The sequence below is a fragment of the Dermacentor albipictus genome, chromosome 7 (genome assembly GCF_038994185.2).
Source record: "Dermacentor albipictus isolate Rhodes 1998 colony chromosome 7, USDA_Dalb.pri_finalv2, whole genome shotgun sequence".
NCBI lineage: Eukaryota > Metazoa > Arthropoda > Arachnida > Ixodida > Ixodidae > Dermacentor > Dermacentor albipictus.
The window spans coordinates 34609555-34626130 of NC_091827.1; the positions used below are offsets into that span (position 1 = coordinate 34609555).

At 43.6% G+C, this 16576-nt stretch overlaps 1 protein-coding gene across 1 annotated transcript in view; it reads left to right on the forward strand.

Moving 5' to 3' along the window:
* Positions 1-16576, forward strand: part of Msp300 (Muscle-specific protein 300 kDa) — a 314508-nt gene that overhangs the window by 210940 nt on the left and 86992 nt on the right. The window contains exons 81-93 of the mRNA XM_070521946.1: positions 1142-1294; positions 1990-2154; positions 2992-3162; positions 3643-3816; positions 5231-5368; positions 5972-6136; positions 7356-7523; positions 8083-8244; positions 9401-9754; positions 11763-12683; positions 13280-13432; positions 14240-14404; positions 15190-15303. Of these exons, the coding sequence (XP_070378047.1) occupies positions 1142-1294; positions 1990-2154; positions 2992-3162; positions 3643-3816; positions 5231-5368; positions 5972-6136; positions 7356-7523; positions 8083-8244; positions 9401-9754; positions 11763-12683; positions 13280-13432; positions 14240-14404; positions 15190-15303 (3003 nt within the window). The remainder of the gene's footprint in view (positions 1-1141; positions 1295-1989; positions 2155-2991; positions 3163-3642; positions 3817-5230; positions 5369-5971; positions 6137-7355; positions 7524-8082; positions 8245-9400; positions 9755-11762; positions 12684-13279; positions 13433-14239; positions 14405-15189; positions 15304-16576) is intronic.

The following is a 16576-nucleotide window of genomic DNA, read 5'->3' on the forward strand; positions in this document are numbered from 1 at the left end:
CAACATGACAATGCCGCCACTTCGGAGCAACCTTCATAGTGCTCTTTGCCTCTGGAAGTTAATTTCAATGAACACAAAGGAGGTCATCGTGTATGCAGCACCAAGTAGTTCTCCACCATTTTCCTTCATTGTACGTCATACTAAGCTGAGTCTGGCACGATCTCTGCTTCAAATTTTTCGGTCTAAAATGCATGTGCTACAGTCGGGGCAGCAATAAACTTCAAAGTATGCAATATTCTGAATAAAATTATTTCTTTGTATGCAGTGGTCACTGTACACATCTGCAATTACAAAGTTGTCACTCTTACCATGAGTGGAGGCTTGGTAAGCTAGGAAAGACATGGAAACAAAAGACGATGCCACATGATGTTTGCGCACCAGCTCACCGTGACATCACTGATTTTGATAGTGTCTACTGAGGTCTTGTTCACTGTTCATTCGTGAAACAAGGTCTACATTGCATTCTAGAGGAAGCAATAGCTCAAACCGGAAAGTTTGGAAAACTCCTACACCAGTACTGCCCAATTATGTGAGAAAATACTTTCAAATCTGCAATGTCGTCAGCACTGAGGTTCTGGCTCGAAATTCGAGAGAGGAAAATCTGGCCTTCGTTTTCTCTAGTAATGATCAACATTTTTCCATTAAACAAGAGAATATAGTGTTTTGAAAGAATACCAGTGTAAAACAATGCGATGTTGCTTTTTAGTGTCCCTGTGTTGACACTATGTGCTTATGCGAGAGGATTGAAGAAAGTGTGATGTTTGTGCAAGATTTTACTTCACAAAAGGGAACTTTGGCACAAATAACAAGTAGTTCGAAGTCAAGTGCCACTTTTTTTGTTTCTTCCTGTGTTTCCTCGTGCAAGTCGTTTACCGTACTTCTGCAACATTTACCACATCAAAGGAATCACAACATCTGAAGACTTGAGAAATAATGTAGATTTGGCTTGGATGATAGGCTCTAGGTTCATGCTACCCTCGGGTAGGCAAAAGCTTTTTCTTTCATAAAATTTATTCCACCTACTAGTGGATTCCTGCATAACTGTTTTGCCAGCTCGAGTCTTGTGTCTATAAATAAGTGCACACAGGGTGCATCTTACCAGCTGTGCAACTGACCTCCTTATGGCTGACGTCTCACGCAGGGTCTTGTGGAAGAGCTTGAGAAAGGTCACGAGACTCTGGACAGGGTGACCTTACTCGCCCAGGGCCTGCTGACATCACACTTAGACACCTACATCCGCAACCAGCTCACGCTGGTCAGCTCGCGATACCAAGTCACTCTCAACTTGGCCAAGGTAAGCAAAAGCTGTCCTCGGCGCTGCTTTGCATGTTTTCTTGGGGGAAACATTGGAATGGCATTGCAGGCTTTTCCAGGTGAGCAACCAAGCCACGGTCCCAGAGACTACTATGAACCTAATGTGGAAAAAAGAAAAATTAATTTGTGTAACTTGCATTGGCACTCATAGTCTACCTTTGCACTACTATTTCTTTTTTAGTAGGAGGGCCAACTATAAGTACGTAGTAGTAGTAGTATGAATGCGACTCCCTGTCTACGGCCTTAGTTTATCCTAATTATTAATAACTGATGATTATCCAAGCTTACCTTTATCATGGGTGTAGCCTTAAAAGGCACATTTAGTTTTAGCCATAGAGATTCGCACTGGTGTAATAGTGCATGTTCTTTCGATTACACTTGAGTCAGTGTGGATTGAACTCATTTTAGATTGAGCACTGCTACTAGCAGTTTTTCAAGTACATGTGACTTTGACCTTTCTGTGCCCAACCACCTTTCGTGCTTCGATTGCTTTCAAGAAGTTCAGTGCACGTCGACTTCAATAAATGCCGCAATGTGCCTTGTGACGAGGGCATCAACCTCGAATAGCTCAAGCCGAGAATGGTGGTGATTTACAGGTTGTGTTTGTGCTTTGCTAGGGTCGGAGGAGAGCTTCCCTGCAGTGCTTGAAATGCTTTGCCTTTGCTGCTCCTGCAGGATCTCCTTGGAAGGGCTCGCGACGTCTACAATCAGCATGAGCAGTACCGCACCGCCGCGGTGGCCGCTCGCGAATGGATGGACAGCATGGCCGCTTCCCTGGCCGAGTGTTCAGGCCCGACCACTGCCAAGAGCGATGTGGAGGCCCAGCTTGCCAAAGTGCAGGTACGATGCCAGTGATCTTTCCCTTTTGTCTTCAATTTTTTGCACTGCCATGCCTTGCGTGTGATGCAAAACATGGCAAGATAATGGCAAAATGGGCAAACTAGACAAAAAAAGGAAATAGGTGGTACCCGTTACTTTCTTTTCCATGCCATTCACAAGTTTCAGCAGTTGCCCGATGAACCTACTAGTGAGAGGTTGATCATTGGATTGTGTTGTGTATGAAAATAATTTAGAAATTGATGTGGTGCTGGCTTTGTATTGCACAAAAATTTCTCATGACTAGTAATAAAAAAGAATTATGGTGTGTGTAAGGTTATGGTGATGAGGCTTGTTATTCTGCGCATAGCAAATACAAATATCATTCACTTGACGAGGCCTGAGCTACCCTTTTGCGAGGCAGCCAATGAGTGTTCTTTTTTTCACCTTTGGAAGGAACATATTTTGCAACATTTCATTATTTATGCGGCATGAATGCACACCCACACACACCTATACATTATACGCACGCATTTATGAACCTTCACAACTGAGCCACAGTACAGAAACAGTCAAAATTACACAATACTTACACATGTTTTCTATAAACATGGACATAACAAAACTAAGCACAAAATTATAGATACAGTATTAACGAAGCTATGCCACTAACATGATGTTCTTGGCTGGAAACAAGTCTAGAAAATTCTACCTTCACTCAGCAACATGCCCATTAATAAGTCACCTTTCCCACAGCCAGAGCGGTCTACTAGTAGGTATGATTCTATGTTTTCTTGAGGTGTACACACATGACATTCCAAACAAATCCTCATTTCAGTTGCTTTTTTTTTTCACATGCAGGGTATGGTGAGGAAACAAGACGAAGGCCACGCCCTGGTGCACGCAGCCCTGACGGCCGGCGAGAAGACCCTGCGAGGCACACACACGTCTGGCAAGGCCCCGCTCAACCAGGAGATGCAGGACCTCCAGAAGCAGTGGGACCGCCTCGTGCTCAAACTTTCCGATGCCAAGGTAAGCCTGCAGCTTAATGTGCCTCTCTCCGAGCTGCTGTTTCTGTTGGCGGAAATAGACTCGACTGTAGTTGGTGCGATAAACAGGCTTGACGCAACAGTAAAGTAGTTTTGTTATTGGACATCAGGAACAGCTGCTTGAGCACTGGAAAAAGCACCATCTCAGATGACAGTGCTGCTTAGTGTCTGTAAATAATTTTTGTAGCAGCAAGTGTTATTTTACCTTACCAACTTCCATTTATTTTTATTCTTACCTTCAAAATCCCTTTGGATTGTTTCCTTTTGATATCACCTACTAGAAAATCGTATTTCCTGCTTAGAATTTTGTCATCTCATCTGCTTCAACTCCAAACACCCATCTACTCTTTGGTAAATGTGAGAATGGAGGAGAAAAAAAAAATATCGTGCTTAAGCTAAAGCAAATATAATCTTTGCCAAACTTAATCACTCATCTTTATCATATATCACTCGTTCTGGACAGGTATCTCTGGAGACAGCCCTTCTTCAGTGGACCGACTACAGCTCTTCGGAGCAGCGCCTCCTGCAGTGGATTGCCGACCACGACAATCAGCTGGAGGAAGTCAAGAAGAAACGCCAGAGCACCTCCGTGAAGGAGTCGGTCACGCAACGCAAGGCCAGGCTCAGGAGGGCCAACGTAAGCTCAACTTACTAGCCTCTTACCCAATCCATTTCCTTGCCGTTCCCGCTGAATGTTGCCTAGCAAAATCCTCACCTGGGCATCAAATCTTTCTTTTACCGTACTTTAAAGTGGCAGGTTGGTATTGTGACGGGGATGACATGTAAGTAGAAAATAAAGGACGTACTTACAATACGTGTGTAGGTTTATCAAAACATTATGGCCAAACAGCCGCTTATGTAGTTTTCCTCAGAAACTTGTATTCTTTGCTCTACAGGGCACTGCAGCACCGTTGCTGCATTCGTACACAAGTGCCTCTCTAATAATATTAAGGGACCTCTATATTGCAACCCTATTTGCCCTTTAGGCAGGGGCGACTAGATTTTGCAACAGACTGATTGGGTGTGACATTGTGCATAGTGTGATGCTGTATGACTCTCTGTGTGACACTGTCACTGTGTTGCGTGGTGCTTTGACAGACTGCGTGTGACAGTATCCTCACAGGTAGTCTTAGTTTCTTTTTCTATTCTTTCCTCTTTTATTTATTTTTTCTCTTTTCATTCACCTTTCACATCCCTTTTCCCTCCCATGTTACGGTGTAGTCAAGCAGAGAGATCATCTGTGTTCTTCCCTTTCATTTTATCTCTGTTGCTTTATCTATGTTCACTGTTTAAAAAAGCATTATCTCTGGCACTCTAGTCAAATCAAGGGAAATGAACTACTATAACTTGGCATAAACTGACCCGATACGAATGATATTTATGCCATTTAATAGATCAAGCTAGATTATAGTGGCTGTGTGGCTGTGTGGCTGTGTGTGGAGCATGTATTTTATACGTATATTCTGACTTGCAAATATCTATTTTGGCAAGCTGTCTGAGTTTTTCTTGTTTTTAACATACCACATTGTAGTTTGGTAGTGTTGTTGTACCTTGTTGAGCTGCAGGAACCTCAGTCATGTGCCTCAATCATGTTTGGCTCTTGTACCTTTCTTGATATGAAAAAATAAATCAATGAGGACTGACTCAATGTTCTTATGAAAATTGACCAAAATCAGAAACGTTCTGAAAAGTTGTCTACCAAGTTTCACTACTCATGCAATGCAGTCATCCAAGTTTATCCTACAAGACCTCAGTAAACAGCTTTCCCCCTCAGAGCGTATTATCCATGAATTATTGGATTGCTGACATTTCACAATTACTGTATTTACACATTAAATAATGTGACCACAAATATAATGCGATGAGGGGTCTTTCGGTCTTTCTGAAAAAGGAAAAAAATATGGTACGATTTATATGTGTCATCAAGCTGAATACTATTACATGAGGCATGTTCGGAGGTGGAAAATATTGAGAAAGAAGCTTGAGTTATATTGGGAAAATACGGTAACTGCCAATTACTTACGCCTGTCCACCTGTTTATATCATTTCAGAGCCTTGTAAAGGATGTCGAGTCATTCGAGCCCATGGTTGAGTCTCTCGCCATCAAGGCTCAGGAGCTCCAGCAGACCTCGGCAGCCCCCAAGCCCGAGATCTCAGGAAAATACAACAACCTGGCCGGCTCTGTCAAGGTGGGTAGTCTATCGTGTTTCATTGCGAGCACTGTGTGCTTGTATGTCTTCTATCTGCCACTTGTCAGCTAATAGGTAACCTTAGCGAATATGACACAAGTTTTATATTCAGCAGACAACAGAAAACAGAAGTGGTGCTGTCTGCAATGTGCAGTCTCCCAACACATCACCTCCCTCTCGAATAGAAGAAAAAAAAAGCATGTCTCATGTATAGTTCGTGCAACTCACATGGCATCTTCGCTACTAGTAGCTACTCAGAGATGAACAGTTAACAGCAAACTTTTGGGAAGCAGAAGAGCAACTTTTTCGTTTGATCATTTTGCTAAGCTGGTGATAACAAGGATCTAGGGCAGAAGCGGTTAAATAGAGTGAATATTAGCAGCTTACAGTCATTCCTTCAATGAGTACCTGTATGTACTGTCTCTTTCTGTTTTTTTAAGCCTTTGGCTATAGTTTCTTGGCATGGTAACAAGTAACGTCTTCATCCTAGTAATTAGTCTTTCTATTGTGAACTTTATTTTCATCACGAATGACATACTTAATAAATTGGTGGCTTGTCTTTCAGCTACTAACATTCAAAAATCTTGTTCTGTGAACGTGCAGGAATTTCTGCGGCAGCAGAAGTCTGTCATGGGCCATCTGCAAGAGTTCATCGATGCCTGCGCTAACCTCAGTTCCTGGCTGGAACAGGCACAGGAAAAACTGAACAAGTGTGCGGAGCCTTCGGGTGACCGCAATGAGTTGAGAAGCAAGCATGGCACACTGAAGGTAATCCCGCATGTGTTGTTTTTTCTCCTCATTATTTTCAGTATGTCAGTTCCATGAATGAACCCAATGTACAGGTACCAGTAGGGGTGCTGGTACCTGTAATGGTACTAGTGCTGGTACTGTGCTGTACTGGTATTCCAAGCTCAGATAAATAAGTATAAGTATTGCTGCAGATAGACCTCAAGATTAGGTTTGTTCAATATGTTTCCTCATTTTTTTACTAATACTATACTTCCAATGCAGTTTGAAGCTGATTGCCTCAGGCATGCCTAGTAAGGATTTTAGTTAATTCAAACATTGTGGGTGTACCAGGTGTAAAGGAATGCAGCCAAAAACAGCCAGTAGGGGACATTTATTGTGTGTGAGCGGCTAAAATGTGCCCATGTTTGATACTTAGACTGATGTGTATGTTGATAAATGCCACTATGTGATAGTGCTGCTTACCTGATCACCTCAAGCATAACCCGATCAACATGCATAGCTATTTGTGTGCTGTTCTGGTCATACGCAGGGTTCGTAGTGGTAACTGAAATATTTTATTGTGCAACTGCGGTTTTCAAGGCCCTGAAAGCTCTCGAGTATGACTGAGTGTTTAAAACTCTTGAATTTTGCTTTTGGCTAATCTTAGTGGATTTTCTTGTGTATCTGACCATGAGGTTTATGTGAGTGAAGAGTCCAGACAGCCTGACCCGATTTGTATCTTGTGGGGCAGGGAGCCATATTGTTTACGGTGGCTGGGTGGTTGTTTATGTGGAAAAGGCTTAGCAAGCAGTTTTTCATACTGTGCATAAAGAACAAAATATACATATATATATTTGCTCGTTTGAGGCAGTGTTTTGCTGTTCAGCTGTCACGCATCACAATGCTTTAATGCTCGAATATGCTTTGTGAGGGCCTTGAATGTTCTTGAAGATACTTGAATTTTTTCCGGAAAGGCTGCTACAGACCCTGCGTATGTGGGTTCGAACACAACAAGGTGTGTGTATTCATTTGTATAATAAGCTGCTGTTCTGTTTCTTATCCCCTTTTCTTTTGTGACTTCGAATAATTGAAGCTTCTGAAAATTTAAGAAAACGGCATGGTCCCTAGGAGTTCGAATTAGGGCGCAAGTTGTATACATTTCCTTTTTTACGCATTGCGAGGGGCAAAGTCATCCTGTTGGCATCGCTTGATGTCTTTGTGAATGGACGTTCTACAATGTCGCTTTCGAATGCAACAGGTGCTGGAGGCCGAGCAGGAGGAAGGGCAGAAACGGCTGCAGCTGATGCTTGCCTTGGCAGAGACGGCGCGTGGCTTCATGGAGGACGAAGCAGAACAGCAGCACGTCGACCAAGAGGCTGGCCAGCTGGTCAAGGCCGTGGAGGAATTCGAAGAACGCATGGCACAGGTACTGGTACCTTGATTTCAATTTCAAGTTTCATTCTTATAAATCTGAACACGTAGATGTCAAAGAAGAGATAAATACAGACGGAGCCCTTATAATCAAGAAACAGTGCGAGACCTTCTGTTTACACTTGCATTTAAAAGAAAAGAAGTATGTATACGATTAGCAGCATTACGAGCTCCTTTTGAAGTTTTTTTAATATACCAATCTATGCAGTGAGTGGTGATGTTTAGCGAGTAAAGTTAAACGCCACCAGTTTCTTGATGTAGCAGGTATTACCATTGTGTTCGGGGTGAACTTGGTGGAGTGGCAGCATTGTACCTCTGCTCCTTATAACTGCCTTGATCGGTCTTGGCAGTGTTAGACCTGCTCTTGCTGCGATTAACTCTGCGACTTGCTTATCCTCGCACTTCAAAAGGAGACAATCAGGCGGAGCAATTGTCAGCATGCTTCTGCGAAGTTACGTTAGGTTAGGATGGTGTCCATAGCTAGCGCCGTCTCATGCCTCTTCAAGGCTCCTACATGACTGCTGACACTTCTGGGTTGTCGTTGCTCGATGCAGGTCAAATCTGCACTGGACGTGGGTCTAGTCAAATGGGACGAGTACGAGGAGCAGTTCCGCCGTTGCCAGGACTGGCTGAACCAGCACGAGCCGCAGGTTCGCTCGTTCCAGCAACTGCAGCCTGACCTCGAGTCCAAGCGGGTCAAACTGGAAGAGTTCCAGGCAAGTCACCAACACATTTGCCGGTCATCAGCTATGGTCACTGAAATTAAGGAATTTTTGAAATAGCACGTCCCAGCGTCTTTGCGTACCCAAAGCCCAACGCTGTGCTTGCATTCTCTCGTGCTTCTTTTGCATTCTTTTGTATGTGCGGTGGTGTGTATCCCCTAACTTTGACCTAAAGGTCCCTATTGTTTTGCCAGTTCTGTGTGAGCGCAGCTTTATTTGAGTCATGAAATATGTTCGAGTGATGCAGCGAAACAGTGTGATAAGAAAAAAAGAACACAATTGATGTTTTACATCATATTTTATGACAGGTATGATGCATACAGGTTTGTCCAGCTTTGGGTTATGCTTCAGTAGTTTTGAACACAGCTTGAACTTCATTTGCAGCTCCAAGATGAGTGATCAAGCAGACATAAGGGACTTACTTCTATAAGATGAAAATGGTGTCAGGGTATTTTTCACTCGCGCCCATTGAAGAATTTACTCATTGTTCACTTACTCAAGAGTGCCTGCTTACCAGCTTATCACCGAGTCCTTTGGCAAGCAATACAAGTTTACCATCGATGTCAAAAGTTTATGGGGCACTAGACATGATAAAAAGCTGAATCTTTTCATAGCCAGAGAATGCGCAGCATTGGACAGAATTCATCTGTACTACTGTATCTAAACGACATGGCGTTACATGATTTTACTGGCTGCTGATGCAAAATGTTCACTAATTCAGCAAAATTCAGCAAACCACTAACATGGTTCCTTATAAGAAACCATGCTACATAGATTAGGTTTTTCCGAGCTCAAATTTCCCAGTTGCGCACACAAACCATACGAGGCTTACTGGAACTAGAATTTTGTATATATTTATTTGTGCCAAGATAAAGCATTCCATTTTATTCTAATGCATGCCTTGTAGACTTTTCACATGGACTGTACGCCATTCGGCTAGTACATCAAAAAGATGTACTGGCTTTCATATTACGTATTTACGTTGCGAGTTTTAGAACATACCGAAAATTTTCTCACTTCAGAGCTGGCATGTAATTCTACATCGAACTTACGACCGAGAAATACAAGCTCCCTTCTTTTACAGGGAGGCAGGGGTCTCTTGAATTTGCTTCGTCTCACCTGAGCATGGTTGACATTTCCGCTTATGCAGGTCCTGTTGCAGACCGTGTTTGAGTGGCAGTCCGAGTTTGACACGCTCAACCTGAAGGCACAGCTGCTCCTGGAGACGTACTCGGACTCGAGCATCTGCAACCAGTTCACGCAGCTGTCGGCGCGCTACACAAGCCTGCTGTCGCTGGCCAAGGAGGTGCTGCACGCCCTCGAACAACACTACCAGGAGCACCAGCAGCAGCAGTGCATGTACGGCGAGGTGTCCGAGCTGCTCGACAGCACCCAGGAGCGGCTGCGCGAGCTGCAGAAGCCCTCGGCCACCATGGACGACGCCGAGTCCCGTCTCAGGAGCCTCGACCTGCTCTGGGCGACGTTGCAGCAGGGCCGAAACAAGGTCTGGCTTTGTCTTTCCGATGCCTTCTTTCTCTGCATATCATATTGACCACAAATAAAGACGGGGACAGCAGAAGGGAACACAAAGACAACGCAGGTTCCCTCCTGCTGTCCCCGTCTTTATTTGCGGTCAATATGATATGCAGTAAACACCAACTAGGTCAAACTGAAGTCCTTCTGAAGCCTTCTTTCTCGTTTCGTTTAAGTGTTGTTTCATTGGTGACCTGCTGCTGTGTCTCATTGCCTATGGCATTCTGCTGCCAAGCATGAGGTCATGGTTTCAATGCCCGGCTGCGACAGCTGCAATCCGATGGAGGAGGCTGAATGCAAAAAATGCTTGTGTACCTCACTTTGGGCGCGTGTTGAAGATCTCCAGGTGGTCAACATTAATCCAGAGCCCTCCGCTGTGGCATCCCTCCTAATGCACTGTGAAGTTTCTGGTTGTCAAACCCCATGAGTTAATTTGATTGTTAACTGTGCTCTGGATGGTGCATGTTCAGGAATCTCGGGTAGTAATAATTAATCTGGAGTCCCCCGTCACTACAGCAGCCCATAGCCCTGGCATTACTTTGTGACGTCAAACCCCAACGGTCGTTCTTATGGATGCTTGTGACAGCTAACAGCACAATGCTTTTCACACTCCTGAAGCTGTACGTAAAAGTAAAGCTCAAGGGGAGAGCGGTGAAACAAACAAACAAAAAAGACAGACTCAGACTCTTTCTAGTCTTCAGTCATTCACAGGAATATGCAGTTAACTTGAAGAAGGTTTTTCTGTTCACTTCACTTCTCGCACTGTCTTCTGCGTGGGCTTCCGTCTTCACTTTGGCGTTTGTGGAACATTTCACCTCGTTGCGACGATTCTCTCATAGCTTTTGTACCATCTTTGGCACTTAAATACTTCAATTAGGATTGTCTAATGTCTGCAAAAATTGGCGGTTAATATATTCAAATCTTTCAATCTCTCCATTCCAAATTTTATCTCTTCCCATTTGCCCATGATGACCACTGAAAGTTTCTGAAAGAGTGACATAACGTTATTGTTTTACTTACATACAGGACAAGTTTTCTGGAAATTAACTACTGATATCAGTAAAAATCATTGTAAGTACGGAGCACAGAATGAAAAGCAAACACTGAATGGCCATAAAGAGATTAAATGTCACTCAGATAAGTCACCTGCAGCAGCAGTAAGGAAATGCAAGAGGGTCACCTAGGCCCCAAAATAGGGGTAAATGAACAACGAATACAGTGGGGAATGTAAGACATGTTAATGAAATGTGACTATGTATAAGCAGGTGCAAGAAGTCAAGAAAACAGGTGCTAGATTTATAAATTATTTCATGCAAATCTTCATTGTCCATTTTGTTGTTTGTAGTGAGTGAGCGAGTGAGTCTTCTGGGTGAATCAAATGTGCACTGGATCAAAATGGAAACAGTGTGACACAGGACGAGCAAGTAAAAAGCACAGGACAGAGCACTCTGTCCTGTGCTTTTTATTCGCTTGTACTGTGTCGCCCTGTTTCTGTTTTATTCCAATGATGAACCAACCAGCCCCTTTGAACACACTGCTAAAAAATGTGTATATTGAGATAAAATCAGTTTTGCTTAACCCTTATGGTTGAAACCTGCTCATTTTTCCACTTCTTGAATCTTCCTCAAAATACAAGATATTTTTAGCACTGTTCAGTGTTCAGAACACCTGTAGGGCTGAAACGTGTCAAATAAACATTGAACTTGCTTAGAAATTCAAGGTAGGAAGAATACTTAAGACTGTCATGACTATTTTTTACTTAAGACACAATTGCCAGTTTGAAAACCCAAGGTCTGTCGTCATGTCTGTTTGACTGAGGTAAATGTGAACGTTTGTTTTAGTGGTGGTTTGAAGGGTTAAAAATAAAAAGAAAGAAAAACCTAACATAGAATGTAGTAGCTTGCTCATGGCCAGCTTTATAAGGTCAGTAAGAATCTTTAAATCTTTTTACTTCAATATCCCAACACTCTTTCTTTTAGGTGTCTTACATGATGGAGCTTACAGACAAGGTGATTGAAACAACATCTGCTGAAGGCATCAAAACAATCCGCGAAAGTGCCGACAACACGTCTGCTGAGTTTGAGCGCCTGCTCCAGGAAGTCTCCGCTGTGCGCTCCGCACTCTCCGAGCAGTTGTCAGCCCTCGGAGAGCTTGCCCAGGAGCTTCAGCAGTTTGAGTCGTGGCTTAGCGACGCCCGGGCACAACTTGCCGAAGCCAAATCCGGTGCGGAACAGGCCTCTGGTGCAGTGGAAAAGAAGACGCGTCTCGACAAGATCAAGGCTATCACAGCCGATGCCGCCTCCAAGTCTGGCACGGCGGCGAGCCTGGAGAAACGGCTCCAGGAAACAAAGCAGCTGAACACGCCGGAACGTAAGAAGATGATCGCAGACTTCTCCGAACTCCAGAAGGAAGCCGAAGAGCTGGCTGCCCGCCTGGAAAAGGAGGTGGAAGCGCTGGAGCGGCAGCGATCCATCCATGCCCAGGCCGTTCAGTGGCTGAAGGAGGCCAAGCTGAAGCTGCAGAAGTGTTCTGATGCAACGGGCAGCCAGGCCGTGGTCCGCGAGAAGGCAACCCAGCTTTCGAAACTCCGAGAAAGCCTGCCGACCGGAGTTGCTCTCGTGAAGGACGTAGCGCAGTGCACGGAGGAGGTGTCCCCGTGCCTGAACCAGTCCGGCAAAGAACGGCTCCAGGAGAACCTTCAGGAGCTACGCCAGGACTTGGAACAGCTCGAGCACGGCGTCGAGGATGCTCAGGACTCCCTCGACGAGTGCCTGCAGTGCTGGGAGCACTTTGGAGAGCTGTATGGTACGATGTCCCAGTGGCTGTCACAGTTTGAAGGAAATGCCAAGCCTGCCCTGGCATCTACAGCAGTTGATGCCGACCACCTGAAGCAGCTGAAAGTAAGTGATGTGTACCTGCGTTACTTGTCTGAATCTGACTGTATGTTCGGTAGCTCTAGCCGTGGCTGCAAATTGCAACTAGCAGCTATAGATTATCAAAATAGATTTGAATTGTTGATCTGAATCTATTGTATGTTTTGTAGCATCAGACAAGGCCACAAGTTATGTGACTTTTAATAGGTCTGCAGCTTTCTTATTTGGTCTTCGTGTGTAGGTTTAGTGAACATGCGTGGGTATCGCCTACCTCGGTGCCTGTTCACCATACAGATTTACGACCTGCTTTCCTATTTTCGCAAGCTCTTGCATGTACCCGTATATCTGTCGGCACATTCACAAGTGAGAGCTTGTCATGTTTTCGTTGGAAGCGAAAATGGTATGCCTTAAATATCTCATTTGTAGCTTCACATTCTGGTATAATGTGCAAATTTGAAGTGCACTATGTTTACAAGTTCAAACAACTTGCCGTCTTCTTTTAAAGCTTCATTTCGGAAGGAACAAATTGTCACAATGCATGTGTCTTCCATATGATAGAATGTTCACATGACACGTCACATAGCATGTCGCATGCGTGTAATAATGCTTTGTCGGCAATGCAGGCTCTTCTGGAAGAAGCTTCTTTCCACAAGCCCGACATGGAGGAGATGAATGAGGAGTGTGAACGCCTTCTTCTGCTCAGCGCGCAGACACCAGTTCGAGACCAGGCTGTCAAGTTGTCCACGCTCTACACTTCCCTCGTGGCGGCTCTCCAGGTTAGCGTGATTTCCAGATTCTTGAAAAAAGCCATCATTTTTGTCACTTGCTTGCATGATTATTGGTTGTTCACCCCACTTCCTGTCTGGATTTGCTGCTAAATCAATGACTGTATTATTGCTGCAATCATAAATCTTGTCACTCACCATAAAAACGACAAAAATGGATGTTTCAGTGTCCTTATCATTATTTGGTGTTTCCGCATGCCTTGATGGTTACCTAGTTGGACGAAATTTCATCAGAACCCACAGCTACATTAACCGGTTTTATCAGTTGTGTTCAACACTACGAATCGAGGGAGGATGTAAATGCCGTCACACTTTTCAAAACAACTCTTCCTTTTTGGTCCCTTTCTCATTTTGGCTTGGATCACTGCTGTCTTTTGTGTGAGTTTCGTTTGTCTTACAATGCTATAGTTAGCAGAAGGGGTTACTGCACGTTTGTAAGCATTGTATAAGTTGTCAGACGTAGGATTCAGTTTAGATATTTATTGCTATTGGGAATTATATTACATGGGTGCTTGCAGCACTTATGCAGATGACAGCTGAATGTGGATGTGCCTTAGCTAAGGCAAAAACTATTGTTGGGAACTCAGTATTACCGAATATTTTTCACACTTACAAAAATGAAGGAAAAGGGGGCAGGACAGTTTCTGAAACAGGAAAAGGACCTGTCCTGTTGCTGTCACATTCTTTTAAATGTATCTTTTCAGAAGGATAAGACACTGAAGTAAGAACAATGGATTCAGCATGTCCTTTTCATTGATGACCTTTTAACTTTTTCAAAAATGTCCTTCTACTGCCTAGGAGAATGTCACCAAGCTTCAGAGAACCCTGGGTAGCCAGGAGGAATTCGACAAGGCCAAGCAGAAGTTTGTCCAGTGGCTGGAAGCCGCACAGAGAAAACTCAACGCTGCCAAAGAACCCGGCACGGACTTGGCCACCGTGCAGAAGCACCTCGCAGAACTCAAGGTGTGACAGTGTTAATGAATTTGCGTTTCACTTTTGGCTGACATCACAATCTTTGCAATGTGCTCTTTGTGATGAGCTAGCATCGACCACTGATCATAGCTCTGTGCAATAGCTTGAAGTGTTATTGAAGCATGCGGGTGAATGCACAATGGTTTCAGCAGGACAGCAGATGATTTGTTAAAAATTCATATCTGTGAGGTGCTCACCATATACAGTGCAGAAGCAGAAATGGTGTCGGAAATAATAAATATAAAGAATAAATATGTATATACTATTGGATGAACTTTGGCCCCACAAATCGAAATTTTAATTAAGCAGTAACAATCTTGACAAGCAGAGCAGCTGTCAATGAATCAAGACTGAAGTGGTTCTCGGCCAACTGCTATCTGTACATGTTCCAGAAATTACATGATGCAGAAACCCCTTGTACAGCTCAATAAATGTTCAAGAAGGAGCTGGAGGTGCCAAGTAGAAGGCAGCCTCAGATAGGGTCATAACACCGCAGGTTTGAGAACGCAACAGGCCTGTCAACGCGCACAGGTAACACAACAACTTGCACTTCAAAGCATAAAACAATGAGACTGCACCTCAGCAGCAATAAGAAAACAAAAGAAACCTCACTCATTAATACAGTAATTGAGATAATTGAGACGGCATAGCATTACATATTGAAACAGTCTTCGATTCGATCATGTGATCAGATCTCATGACTTCCTTACCCTGCTGTGTAGCCGAGTTTGTTTATTTGTTCATTTTCACACTTGTGTTCTCACATCTCGTTTCAGGAACTTCATCAGAGCCTTTCTGAAGGAAAGCACCTGTTTGATGTTGTAACTGAGGCTGCCAGCAAGACGCAAGGCGGCCTCTCTGATGTTAGCCAGGGTCCTATTCGCTCTCAGGTAATCCTCAGCTTTTGTAACTTGCTTGCTTGCATGTATCGATAGATAATGCATTACTATATTTGTCTGTCAAGCTTAAAAGGAGTGCACACAAGCAAGGCAAAGATGAAAGATGGTCAGCCTTTTAACAATCTCATTGAGTGAGTATTGAAAATTTCAGCAAACGCTTGAAGTAATTAATGGAAACAGACATGTCTGCGTGGCAGATTCCCTTAGCCAAGCATCAGTTACTGAATATTCACCCCCAAAATATGCAAAGAAATGCATCGGTGTTCCCCTAACTTTGATTCTACGTTGCTTGGGCAAGGCTTTGTGGAGAAATGATTTGTGGAAAGCAAGTTTGCGGACAGATAATGGTGCTATCTTTGGACACCTATTAAGTGGACAAGCGTTAACCACTGAGTGGTTTCAATTTTGTGATTGCAACATGTCATCATCAGCATCATCATCATCATCATCATTTACATTGAAATATTCTATTACATAAGGACAATAAATAATTTCAAAATTTAATTAGTGATTTGGAAAGGCTGGCATCAAAAACATGGACACAAGAGAAACAGACAGCGCAAATAGCAGCTATCAACTTTTTTTTTTTTACTCCTCCTGTGTACGCACTTATTTCATGCACCTTTTCAAATTATGTATTGTTACCTACTTAATCAGCTTTCTGTCCTTTTTACTCAGTGAATTTCAGCCAGTTAATACATCACTCAGTGATTAATGTACAATTTCTTTTGTCTACTGGCACGAGATGTTGTGTTATGAAAAAAAAAAAATTCAGCGGTGATTTAGTGGCGAATATGAAAGACGTGTGTTAGCATTTCTCTTTGAGGTCTTGGATCTACGATTTAAACTGGGTTCATTGCATTGCAAAGTGTTGTTCAGAAGGTCACTCAACACACATCCTGCCTCTTCGAGGAGCGAAGTGCAACTCACAGTGGTCCGTGAGTTGCAGTTAGTTCCGTTAGGTCCGTTAGTTGCACTACGTATACATACACATATACACACTCTTCAAAACTCTTCCATCCCCTCTCTACCTCCACCATGTGACCGGCGTCCCACACTTAACATGCATACACTTCTTTCCTGGTATGCTAGCAGCTTGAAACTTTATTTGGCCTTATGAACCAGTCATGATAGGAGGCTTTTCTGGCGGCCGCAATCTCGCAGACTTTGAGAATGGCCTTTCGAAGATTTACGGATCTTTGTAGGAGAATGTCCAACTTGGAAAATTAAGTTACTGGATGCCAAACTGTTGTGATCGTCTCTT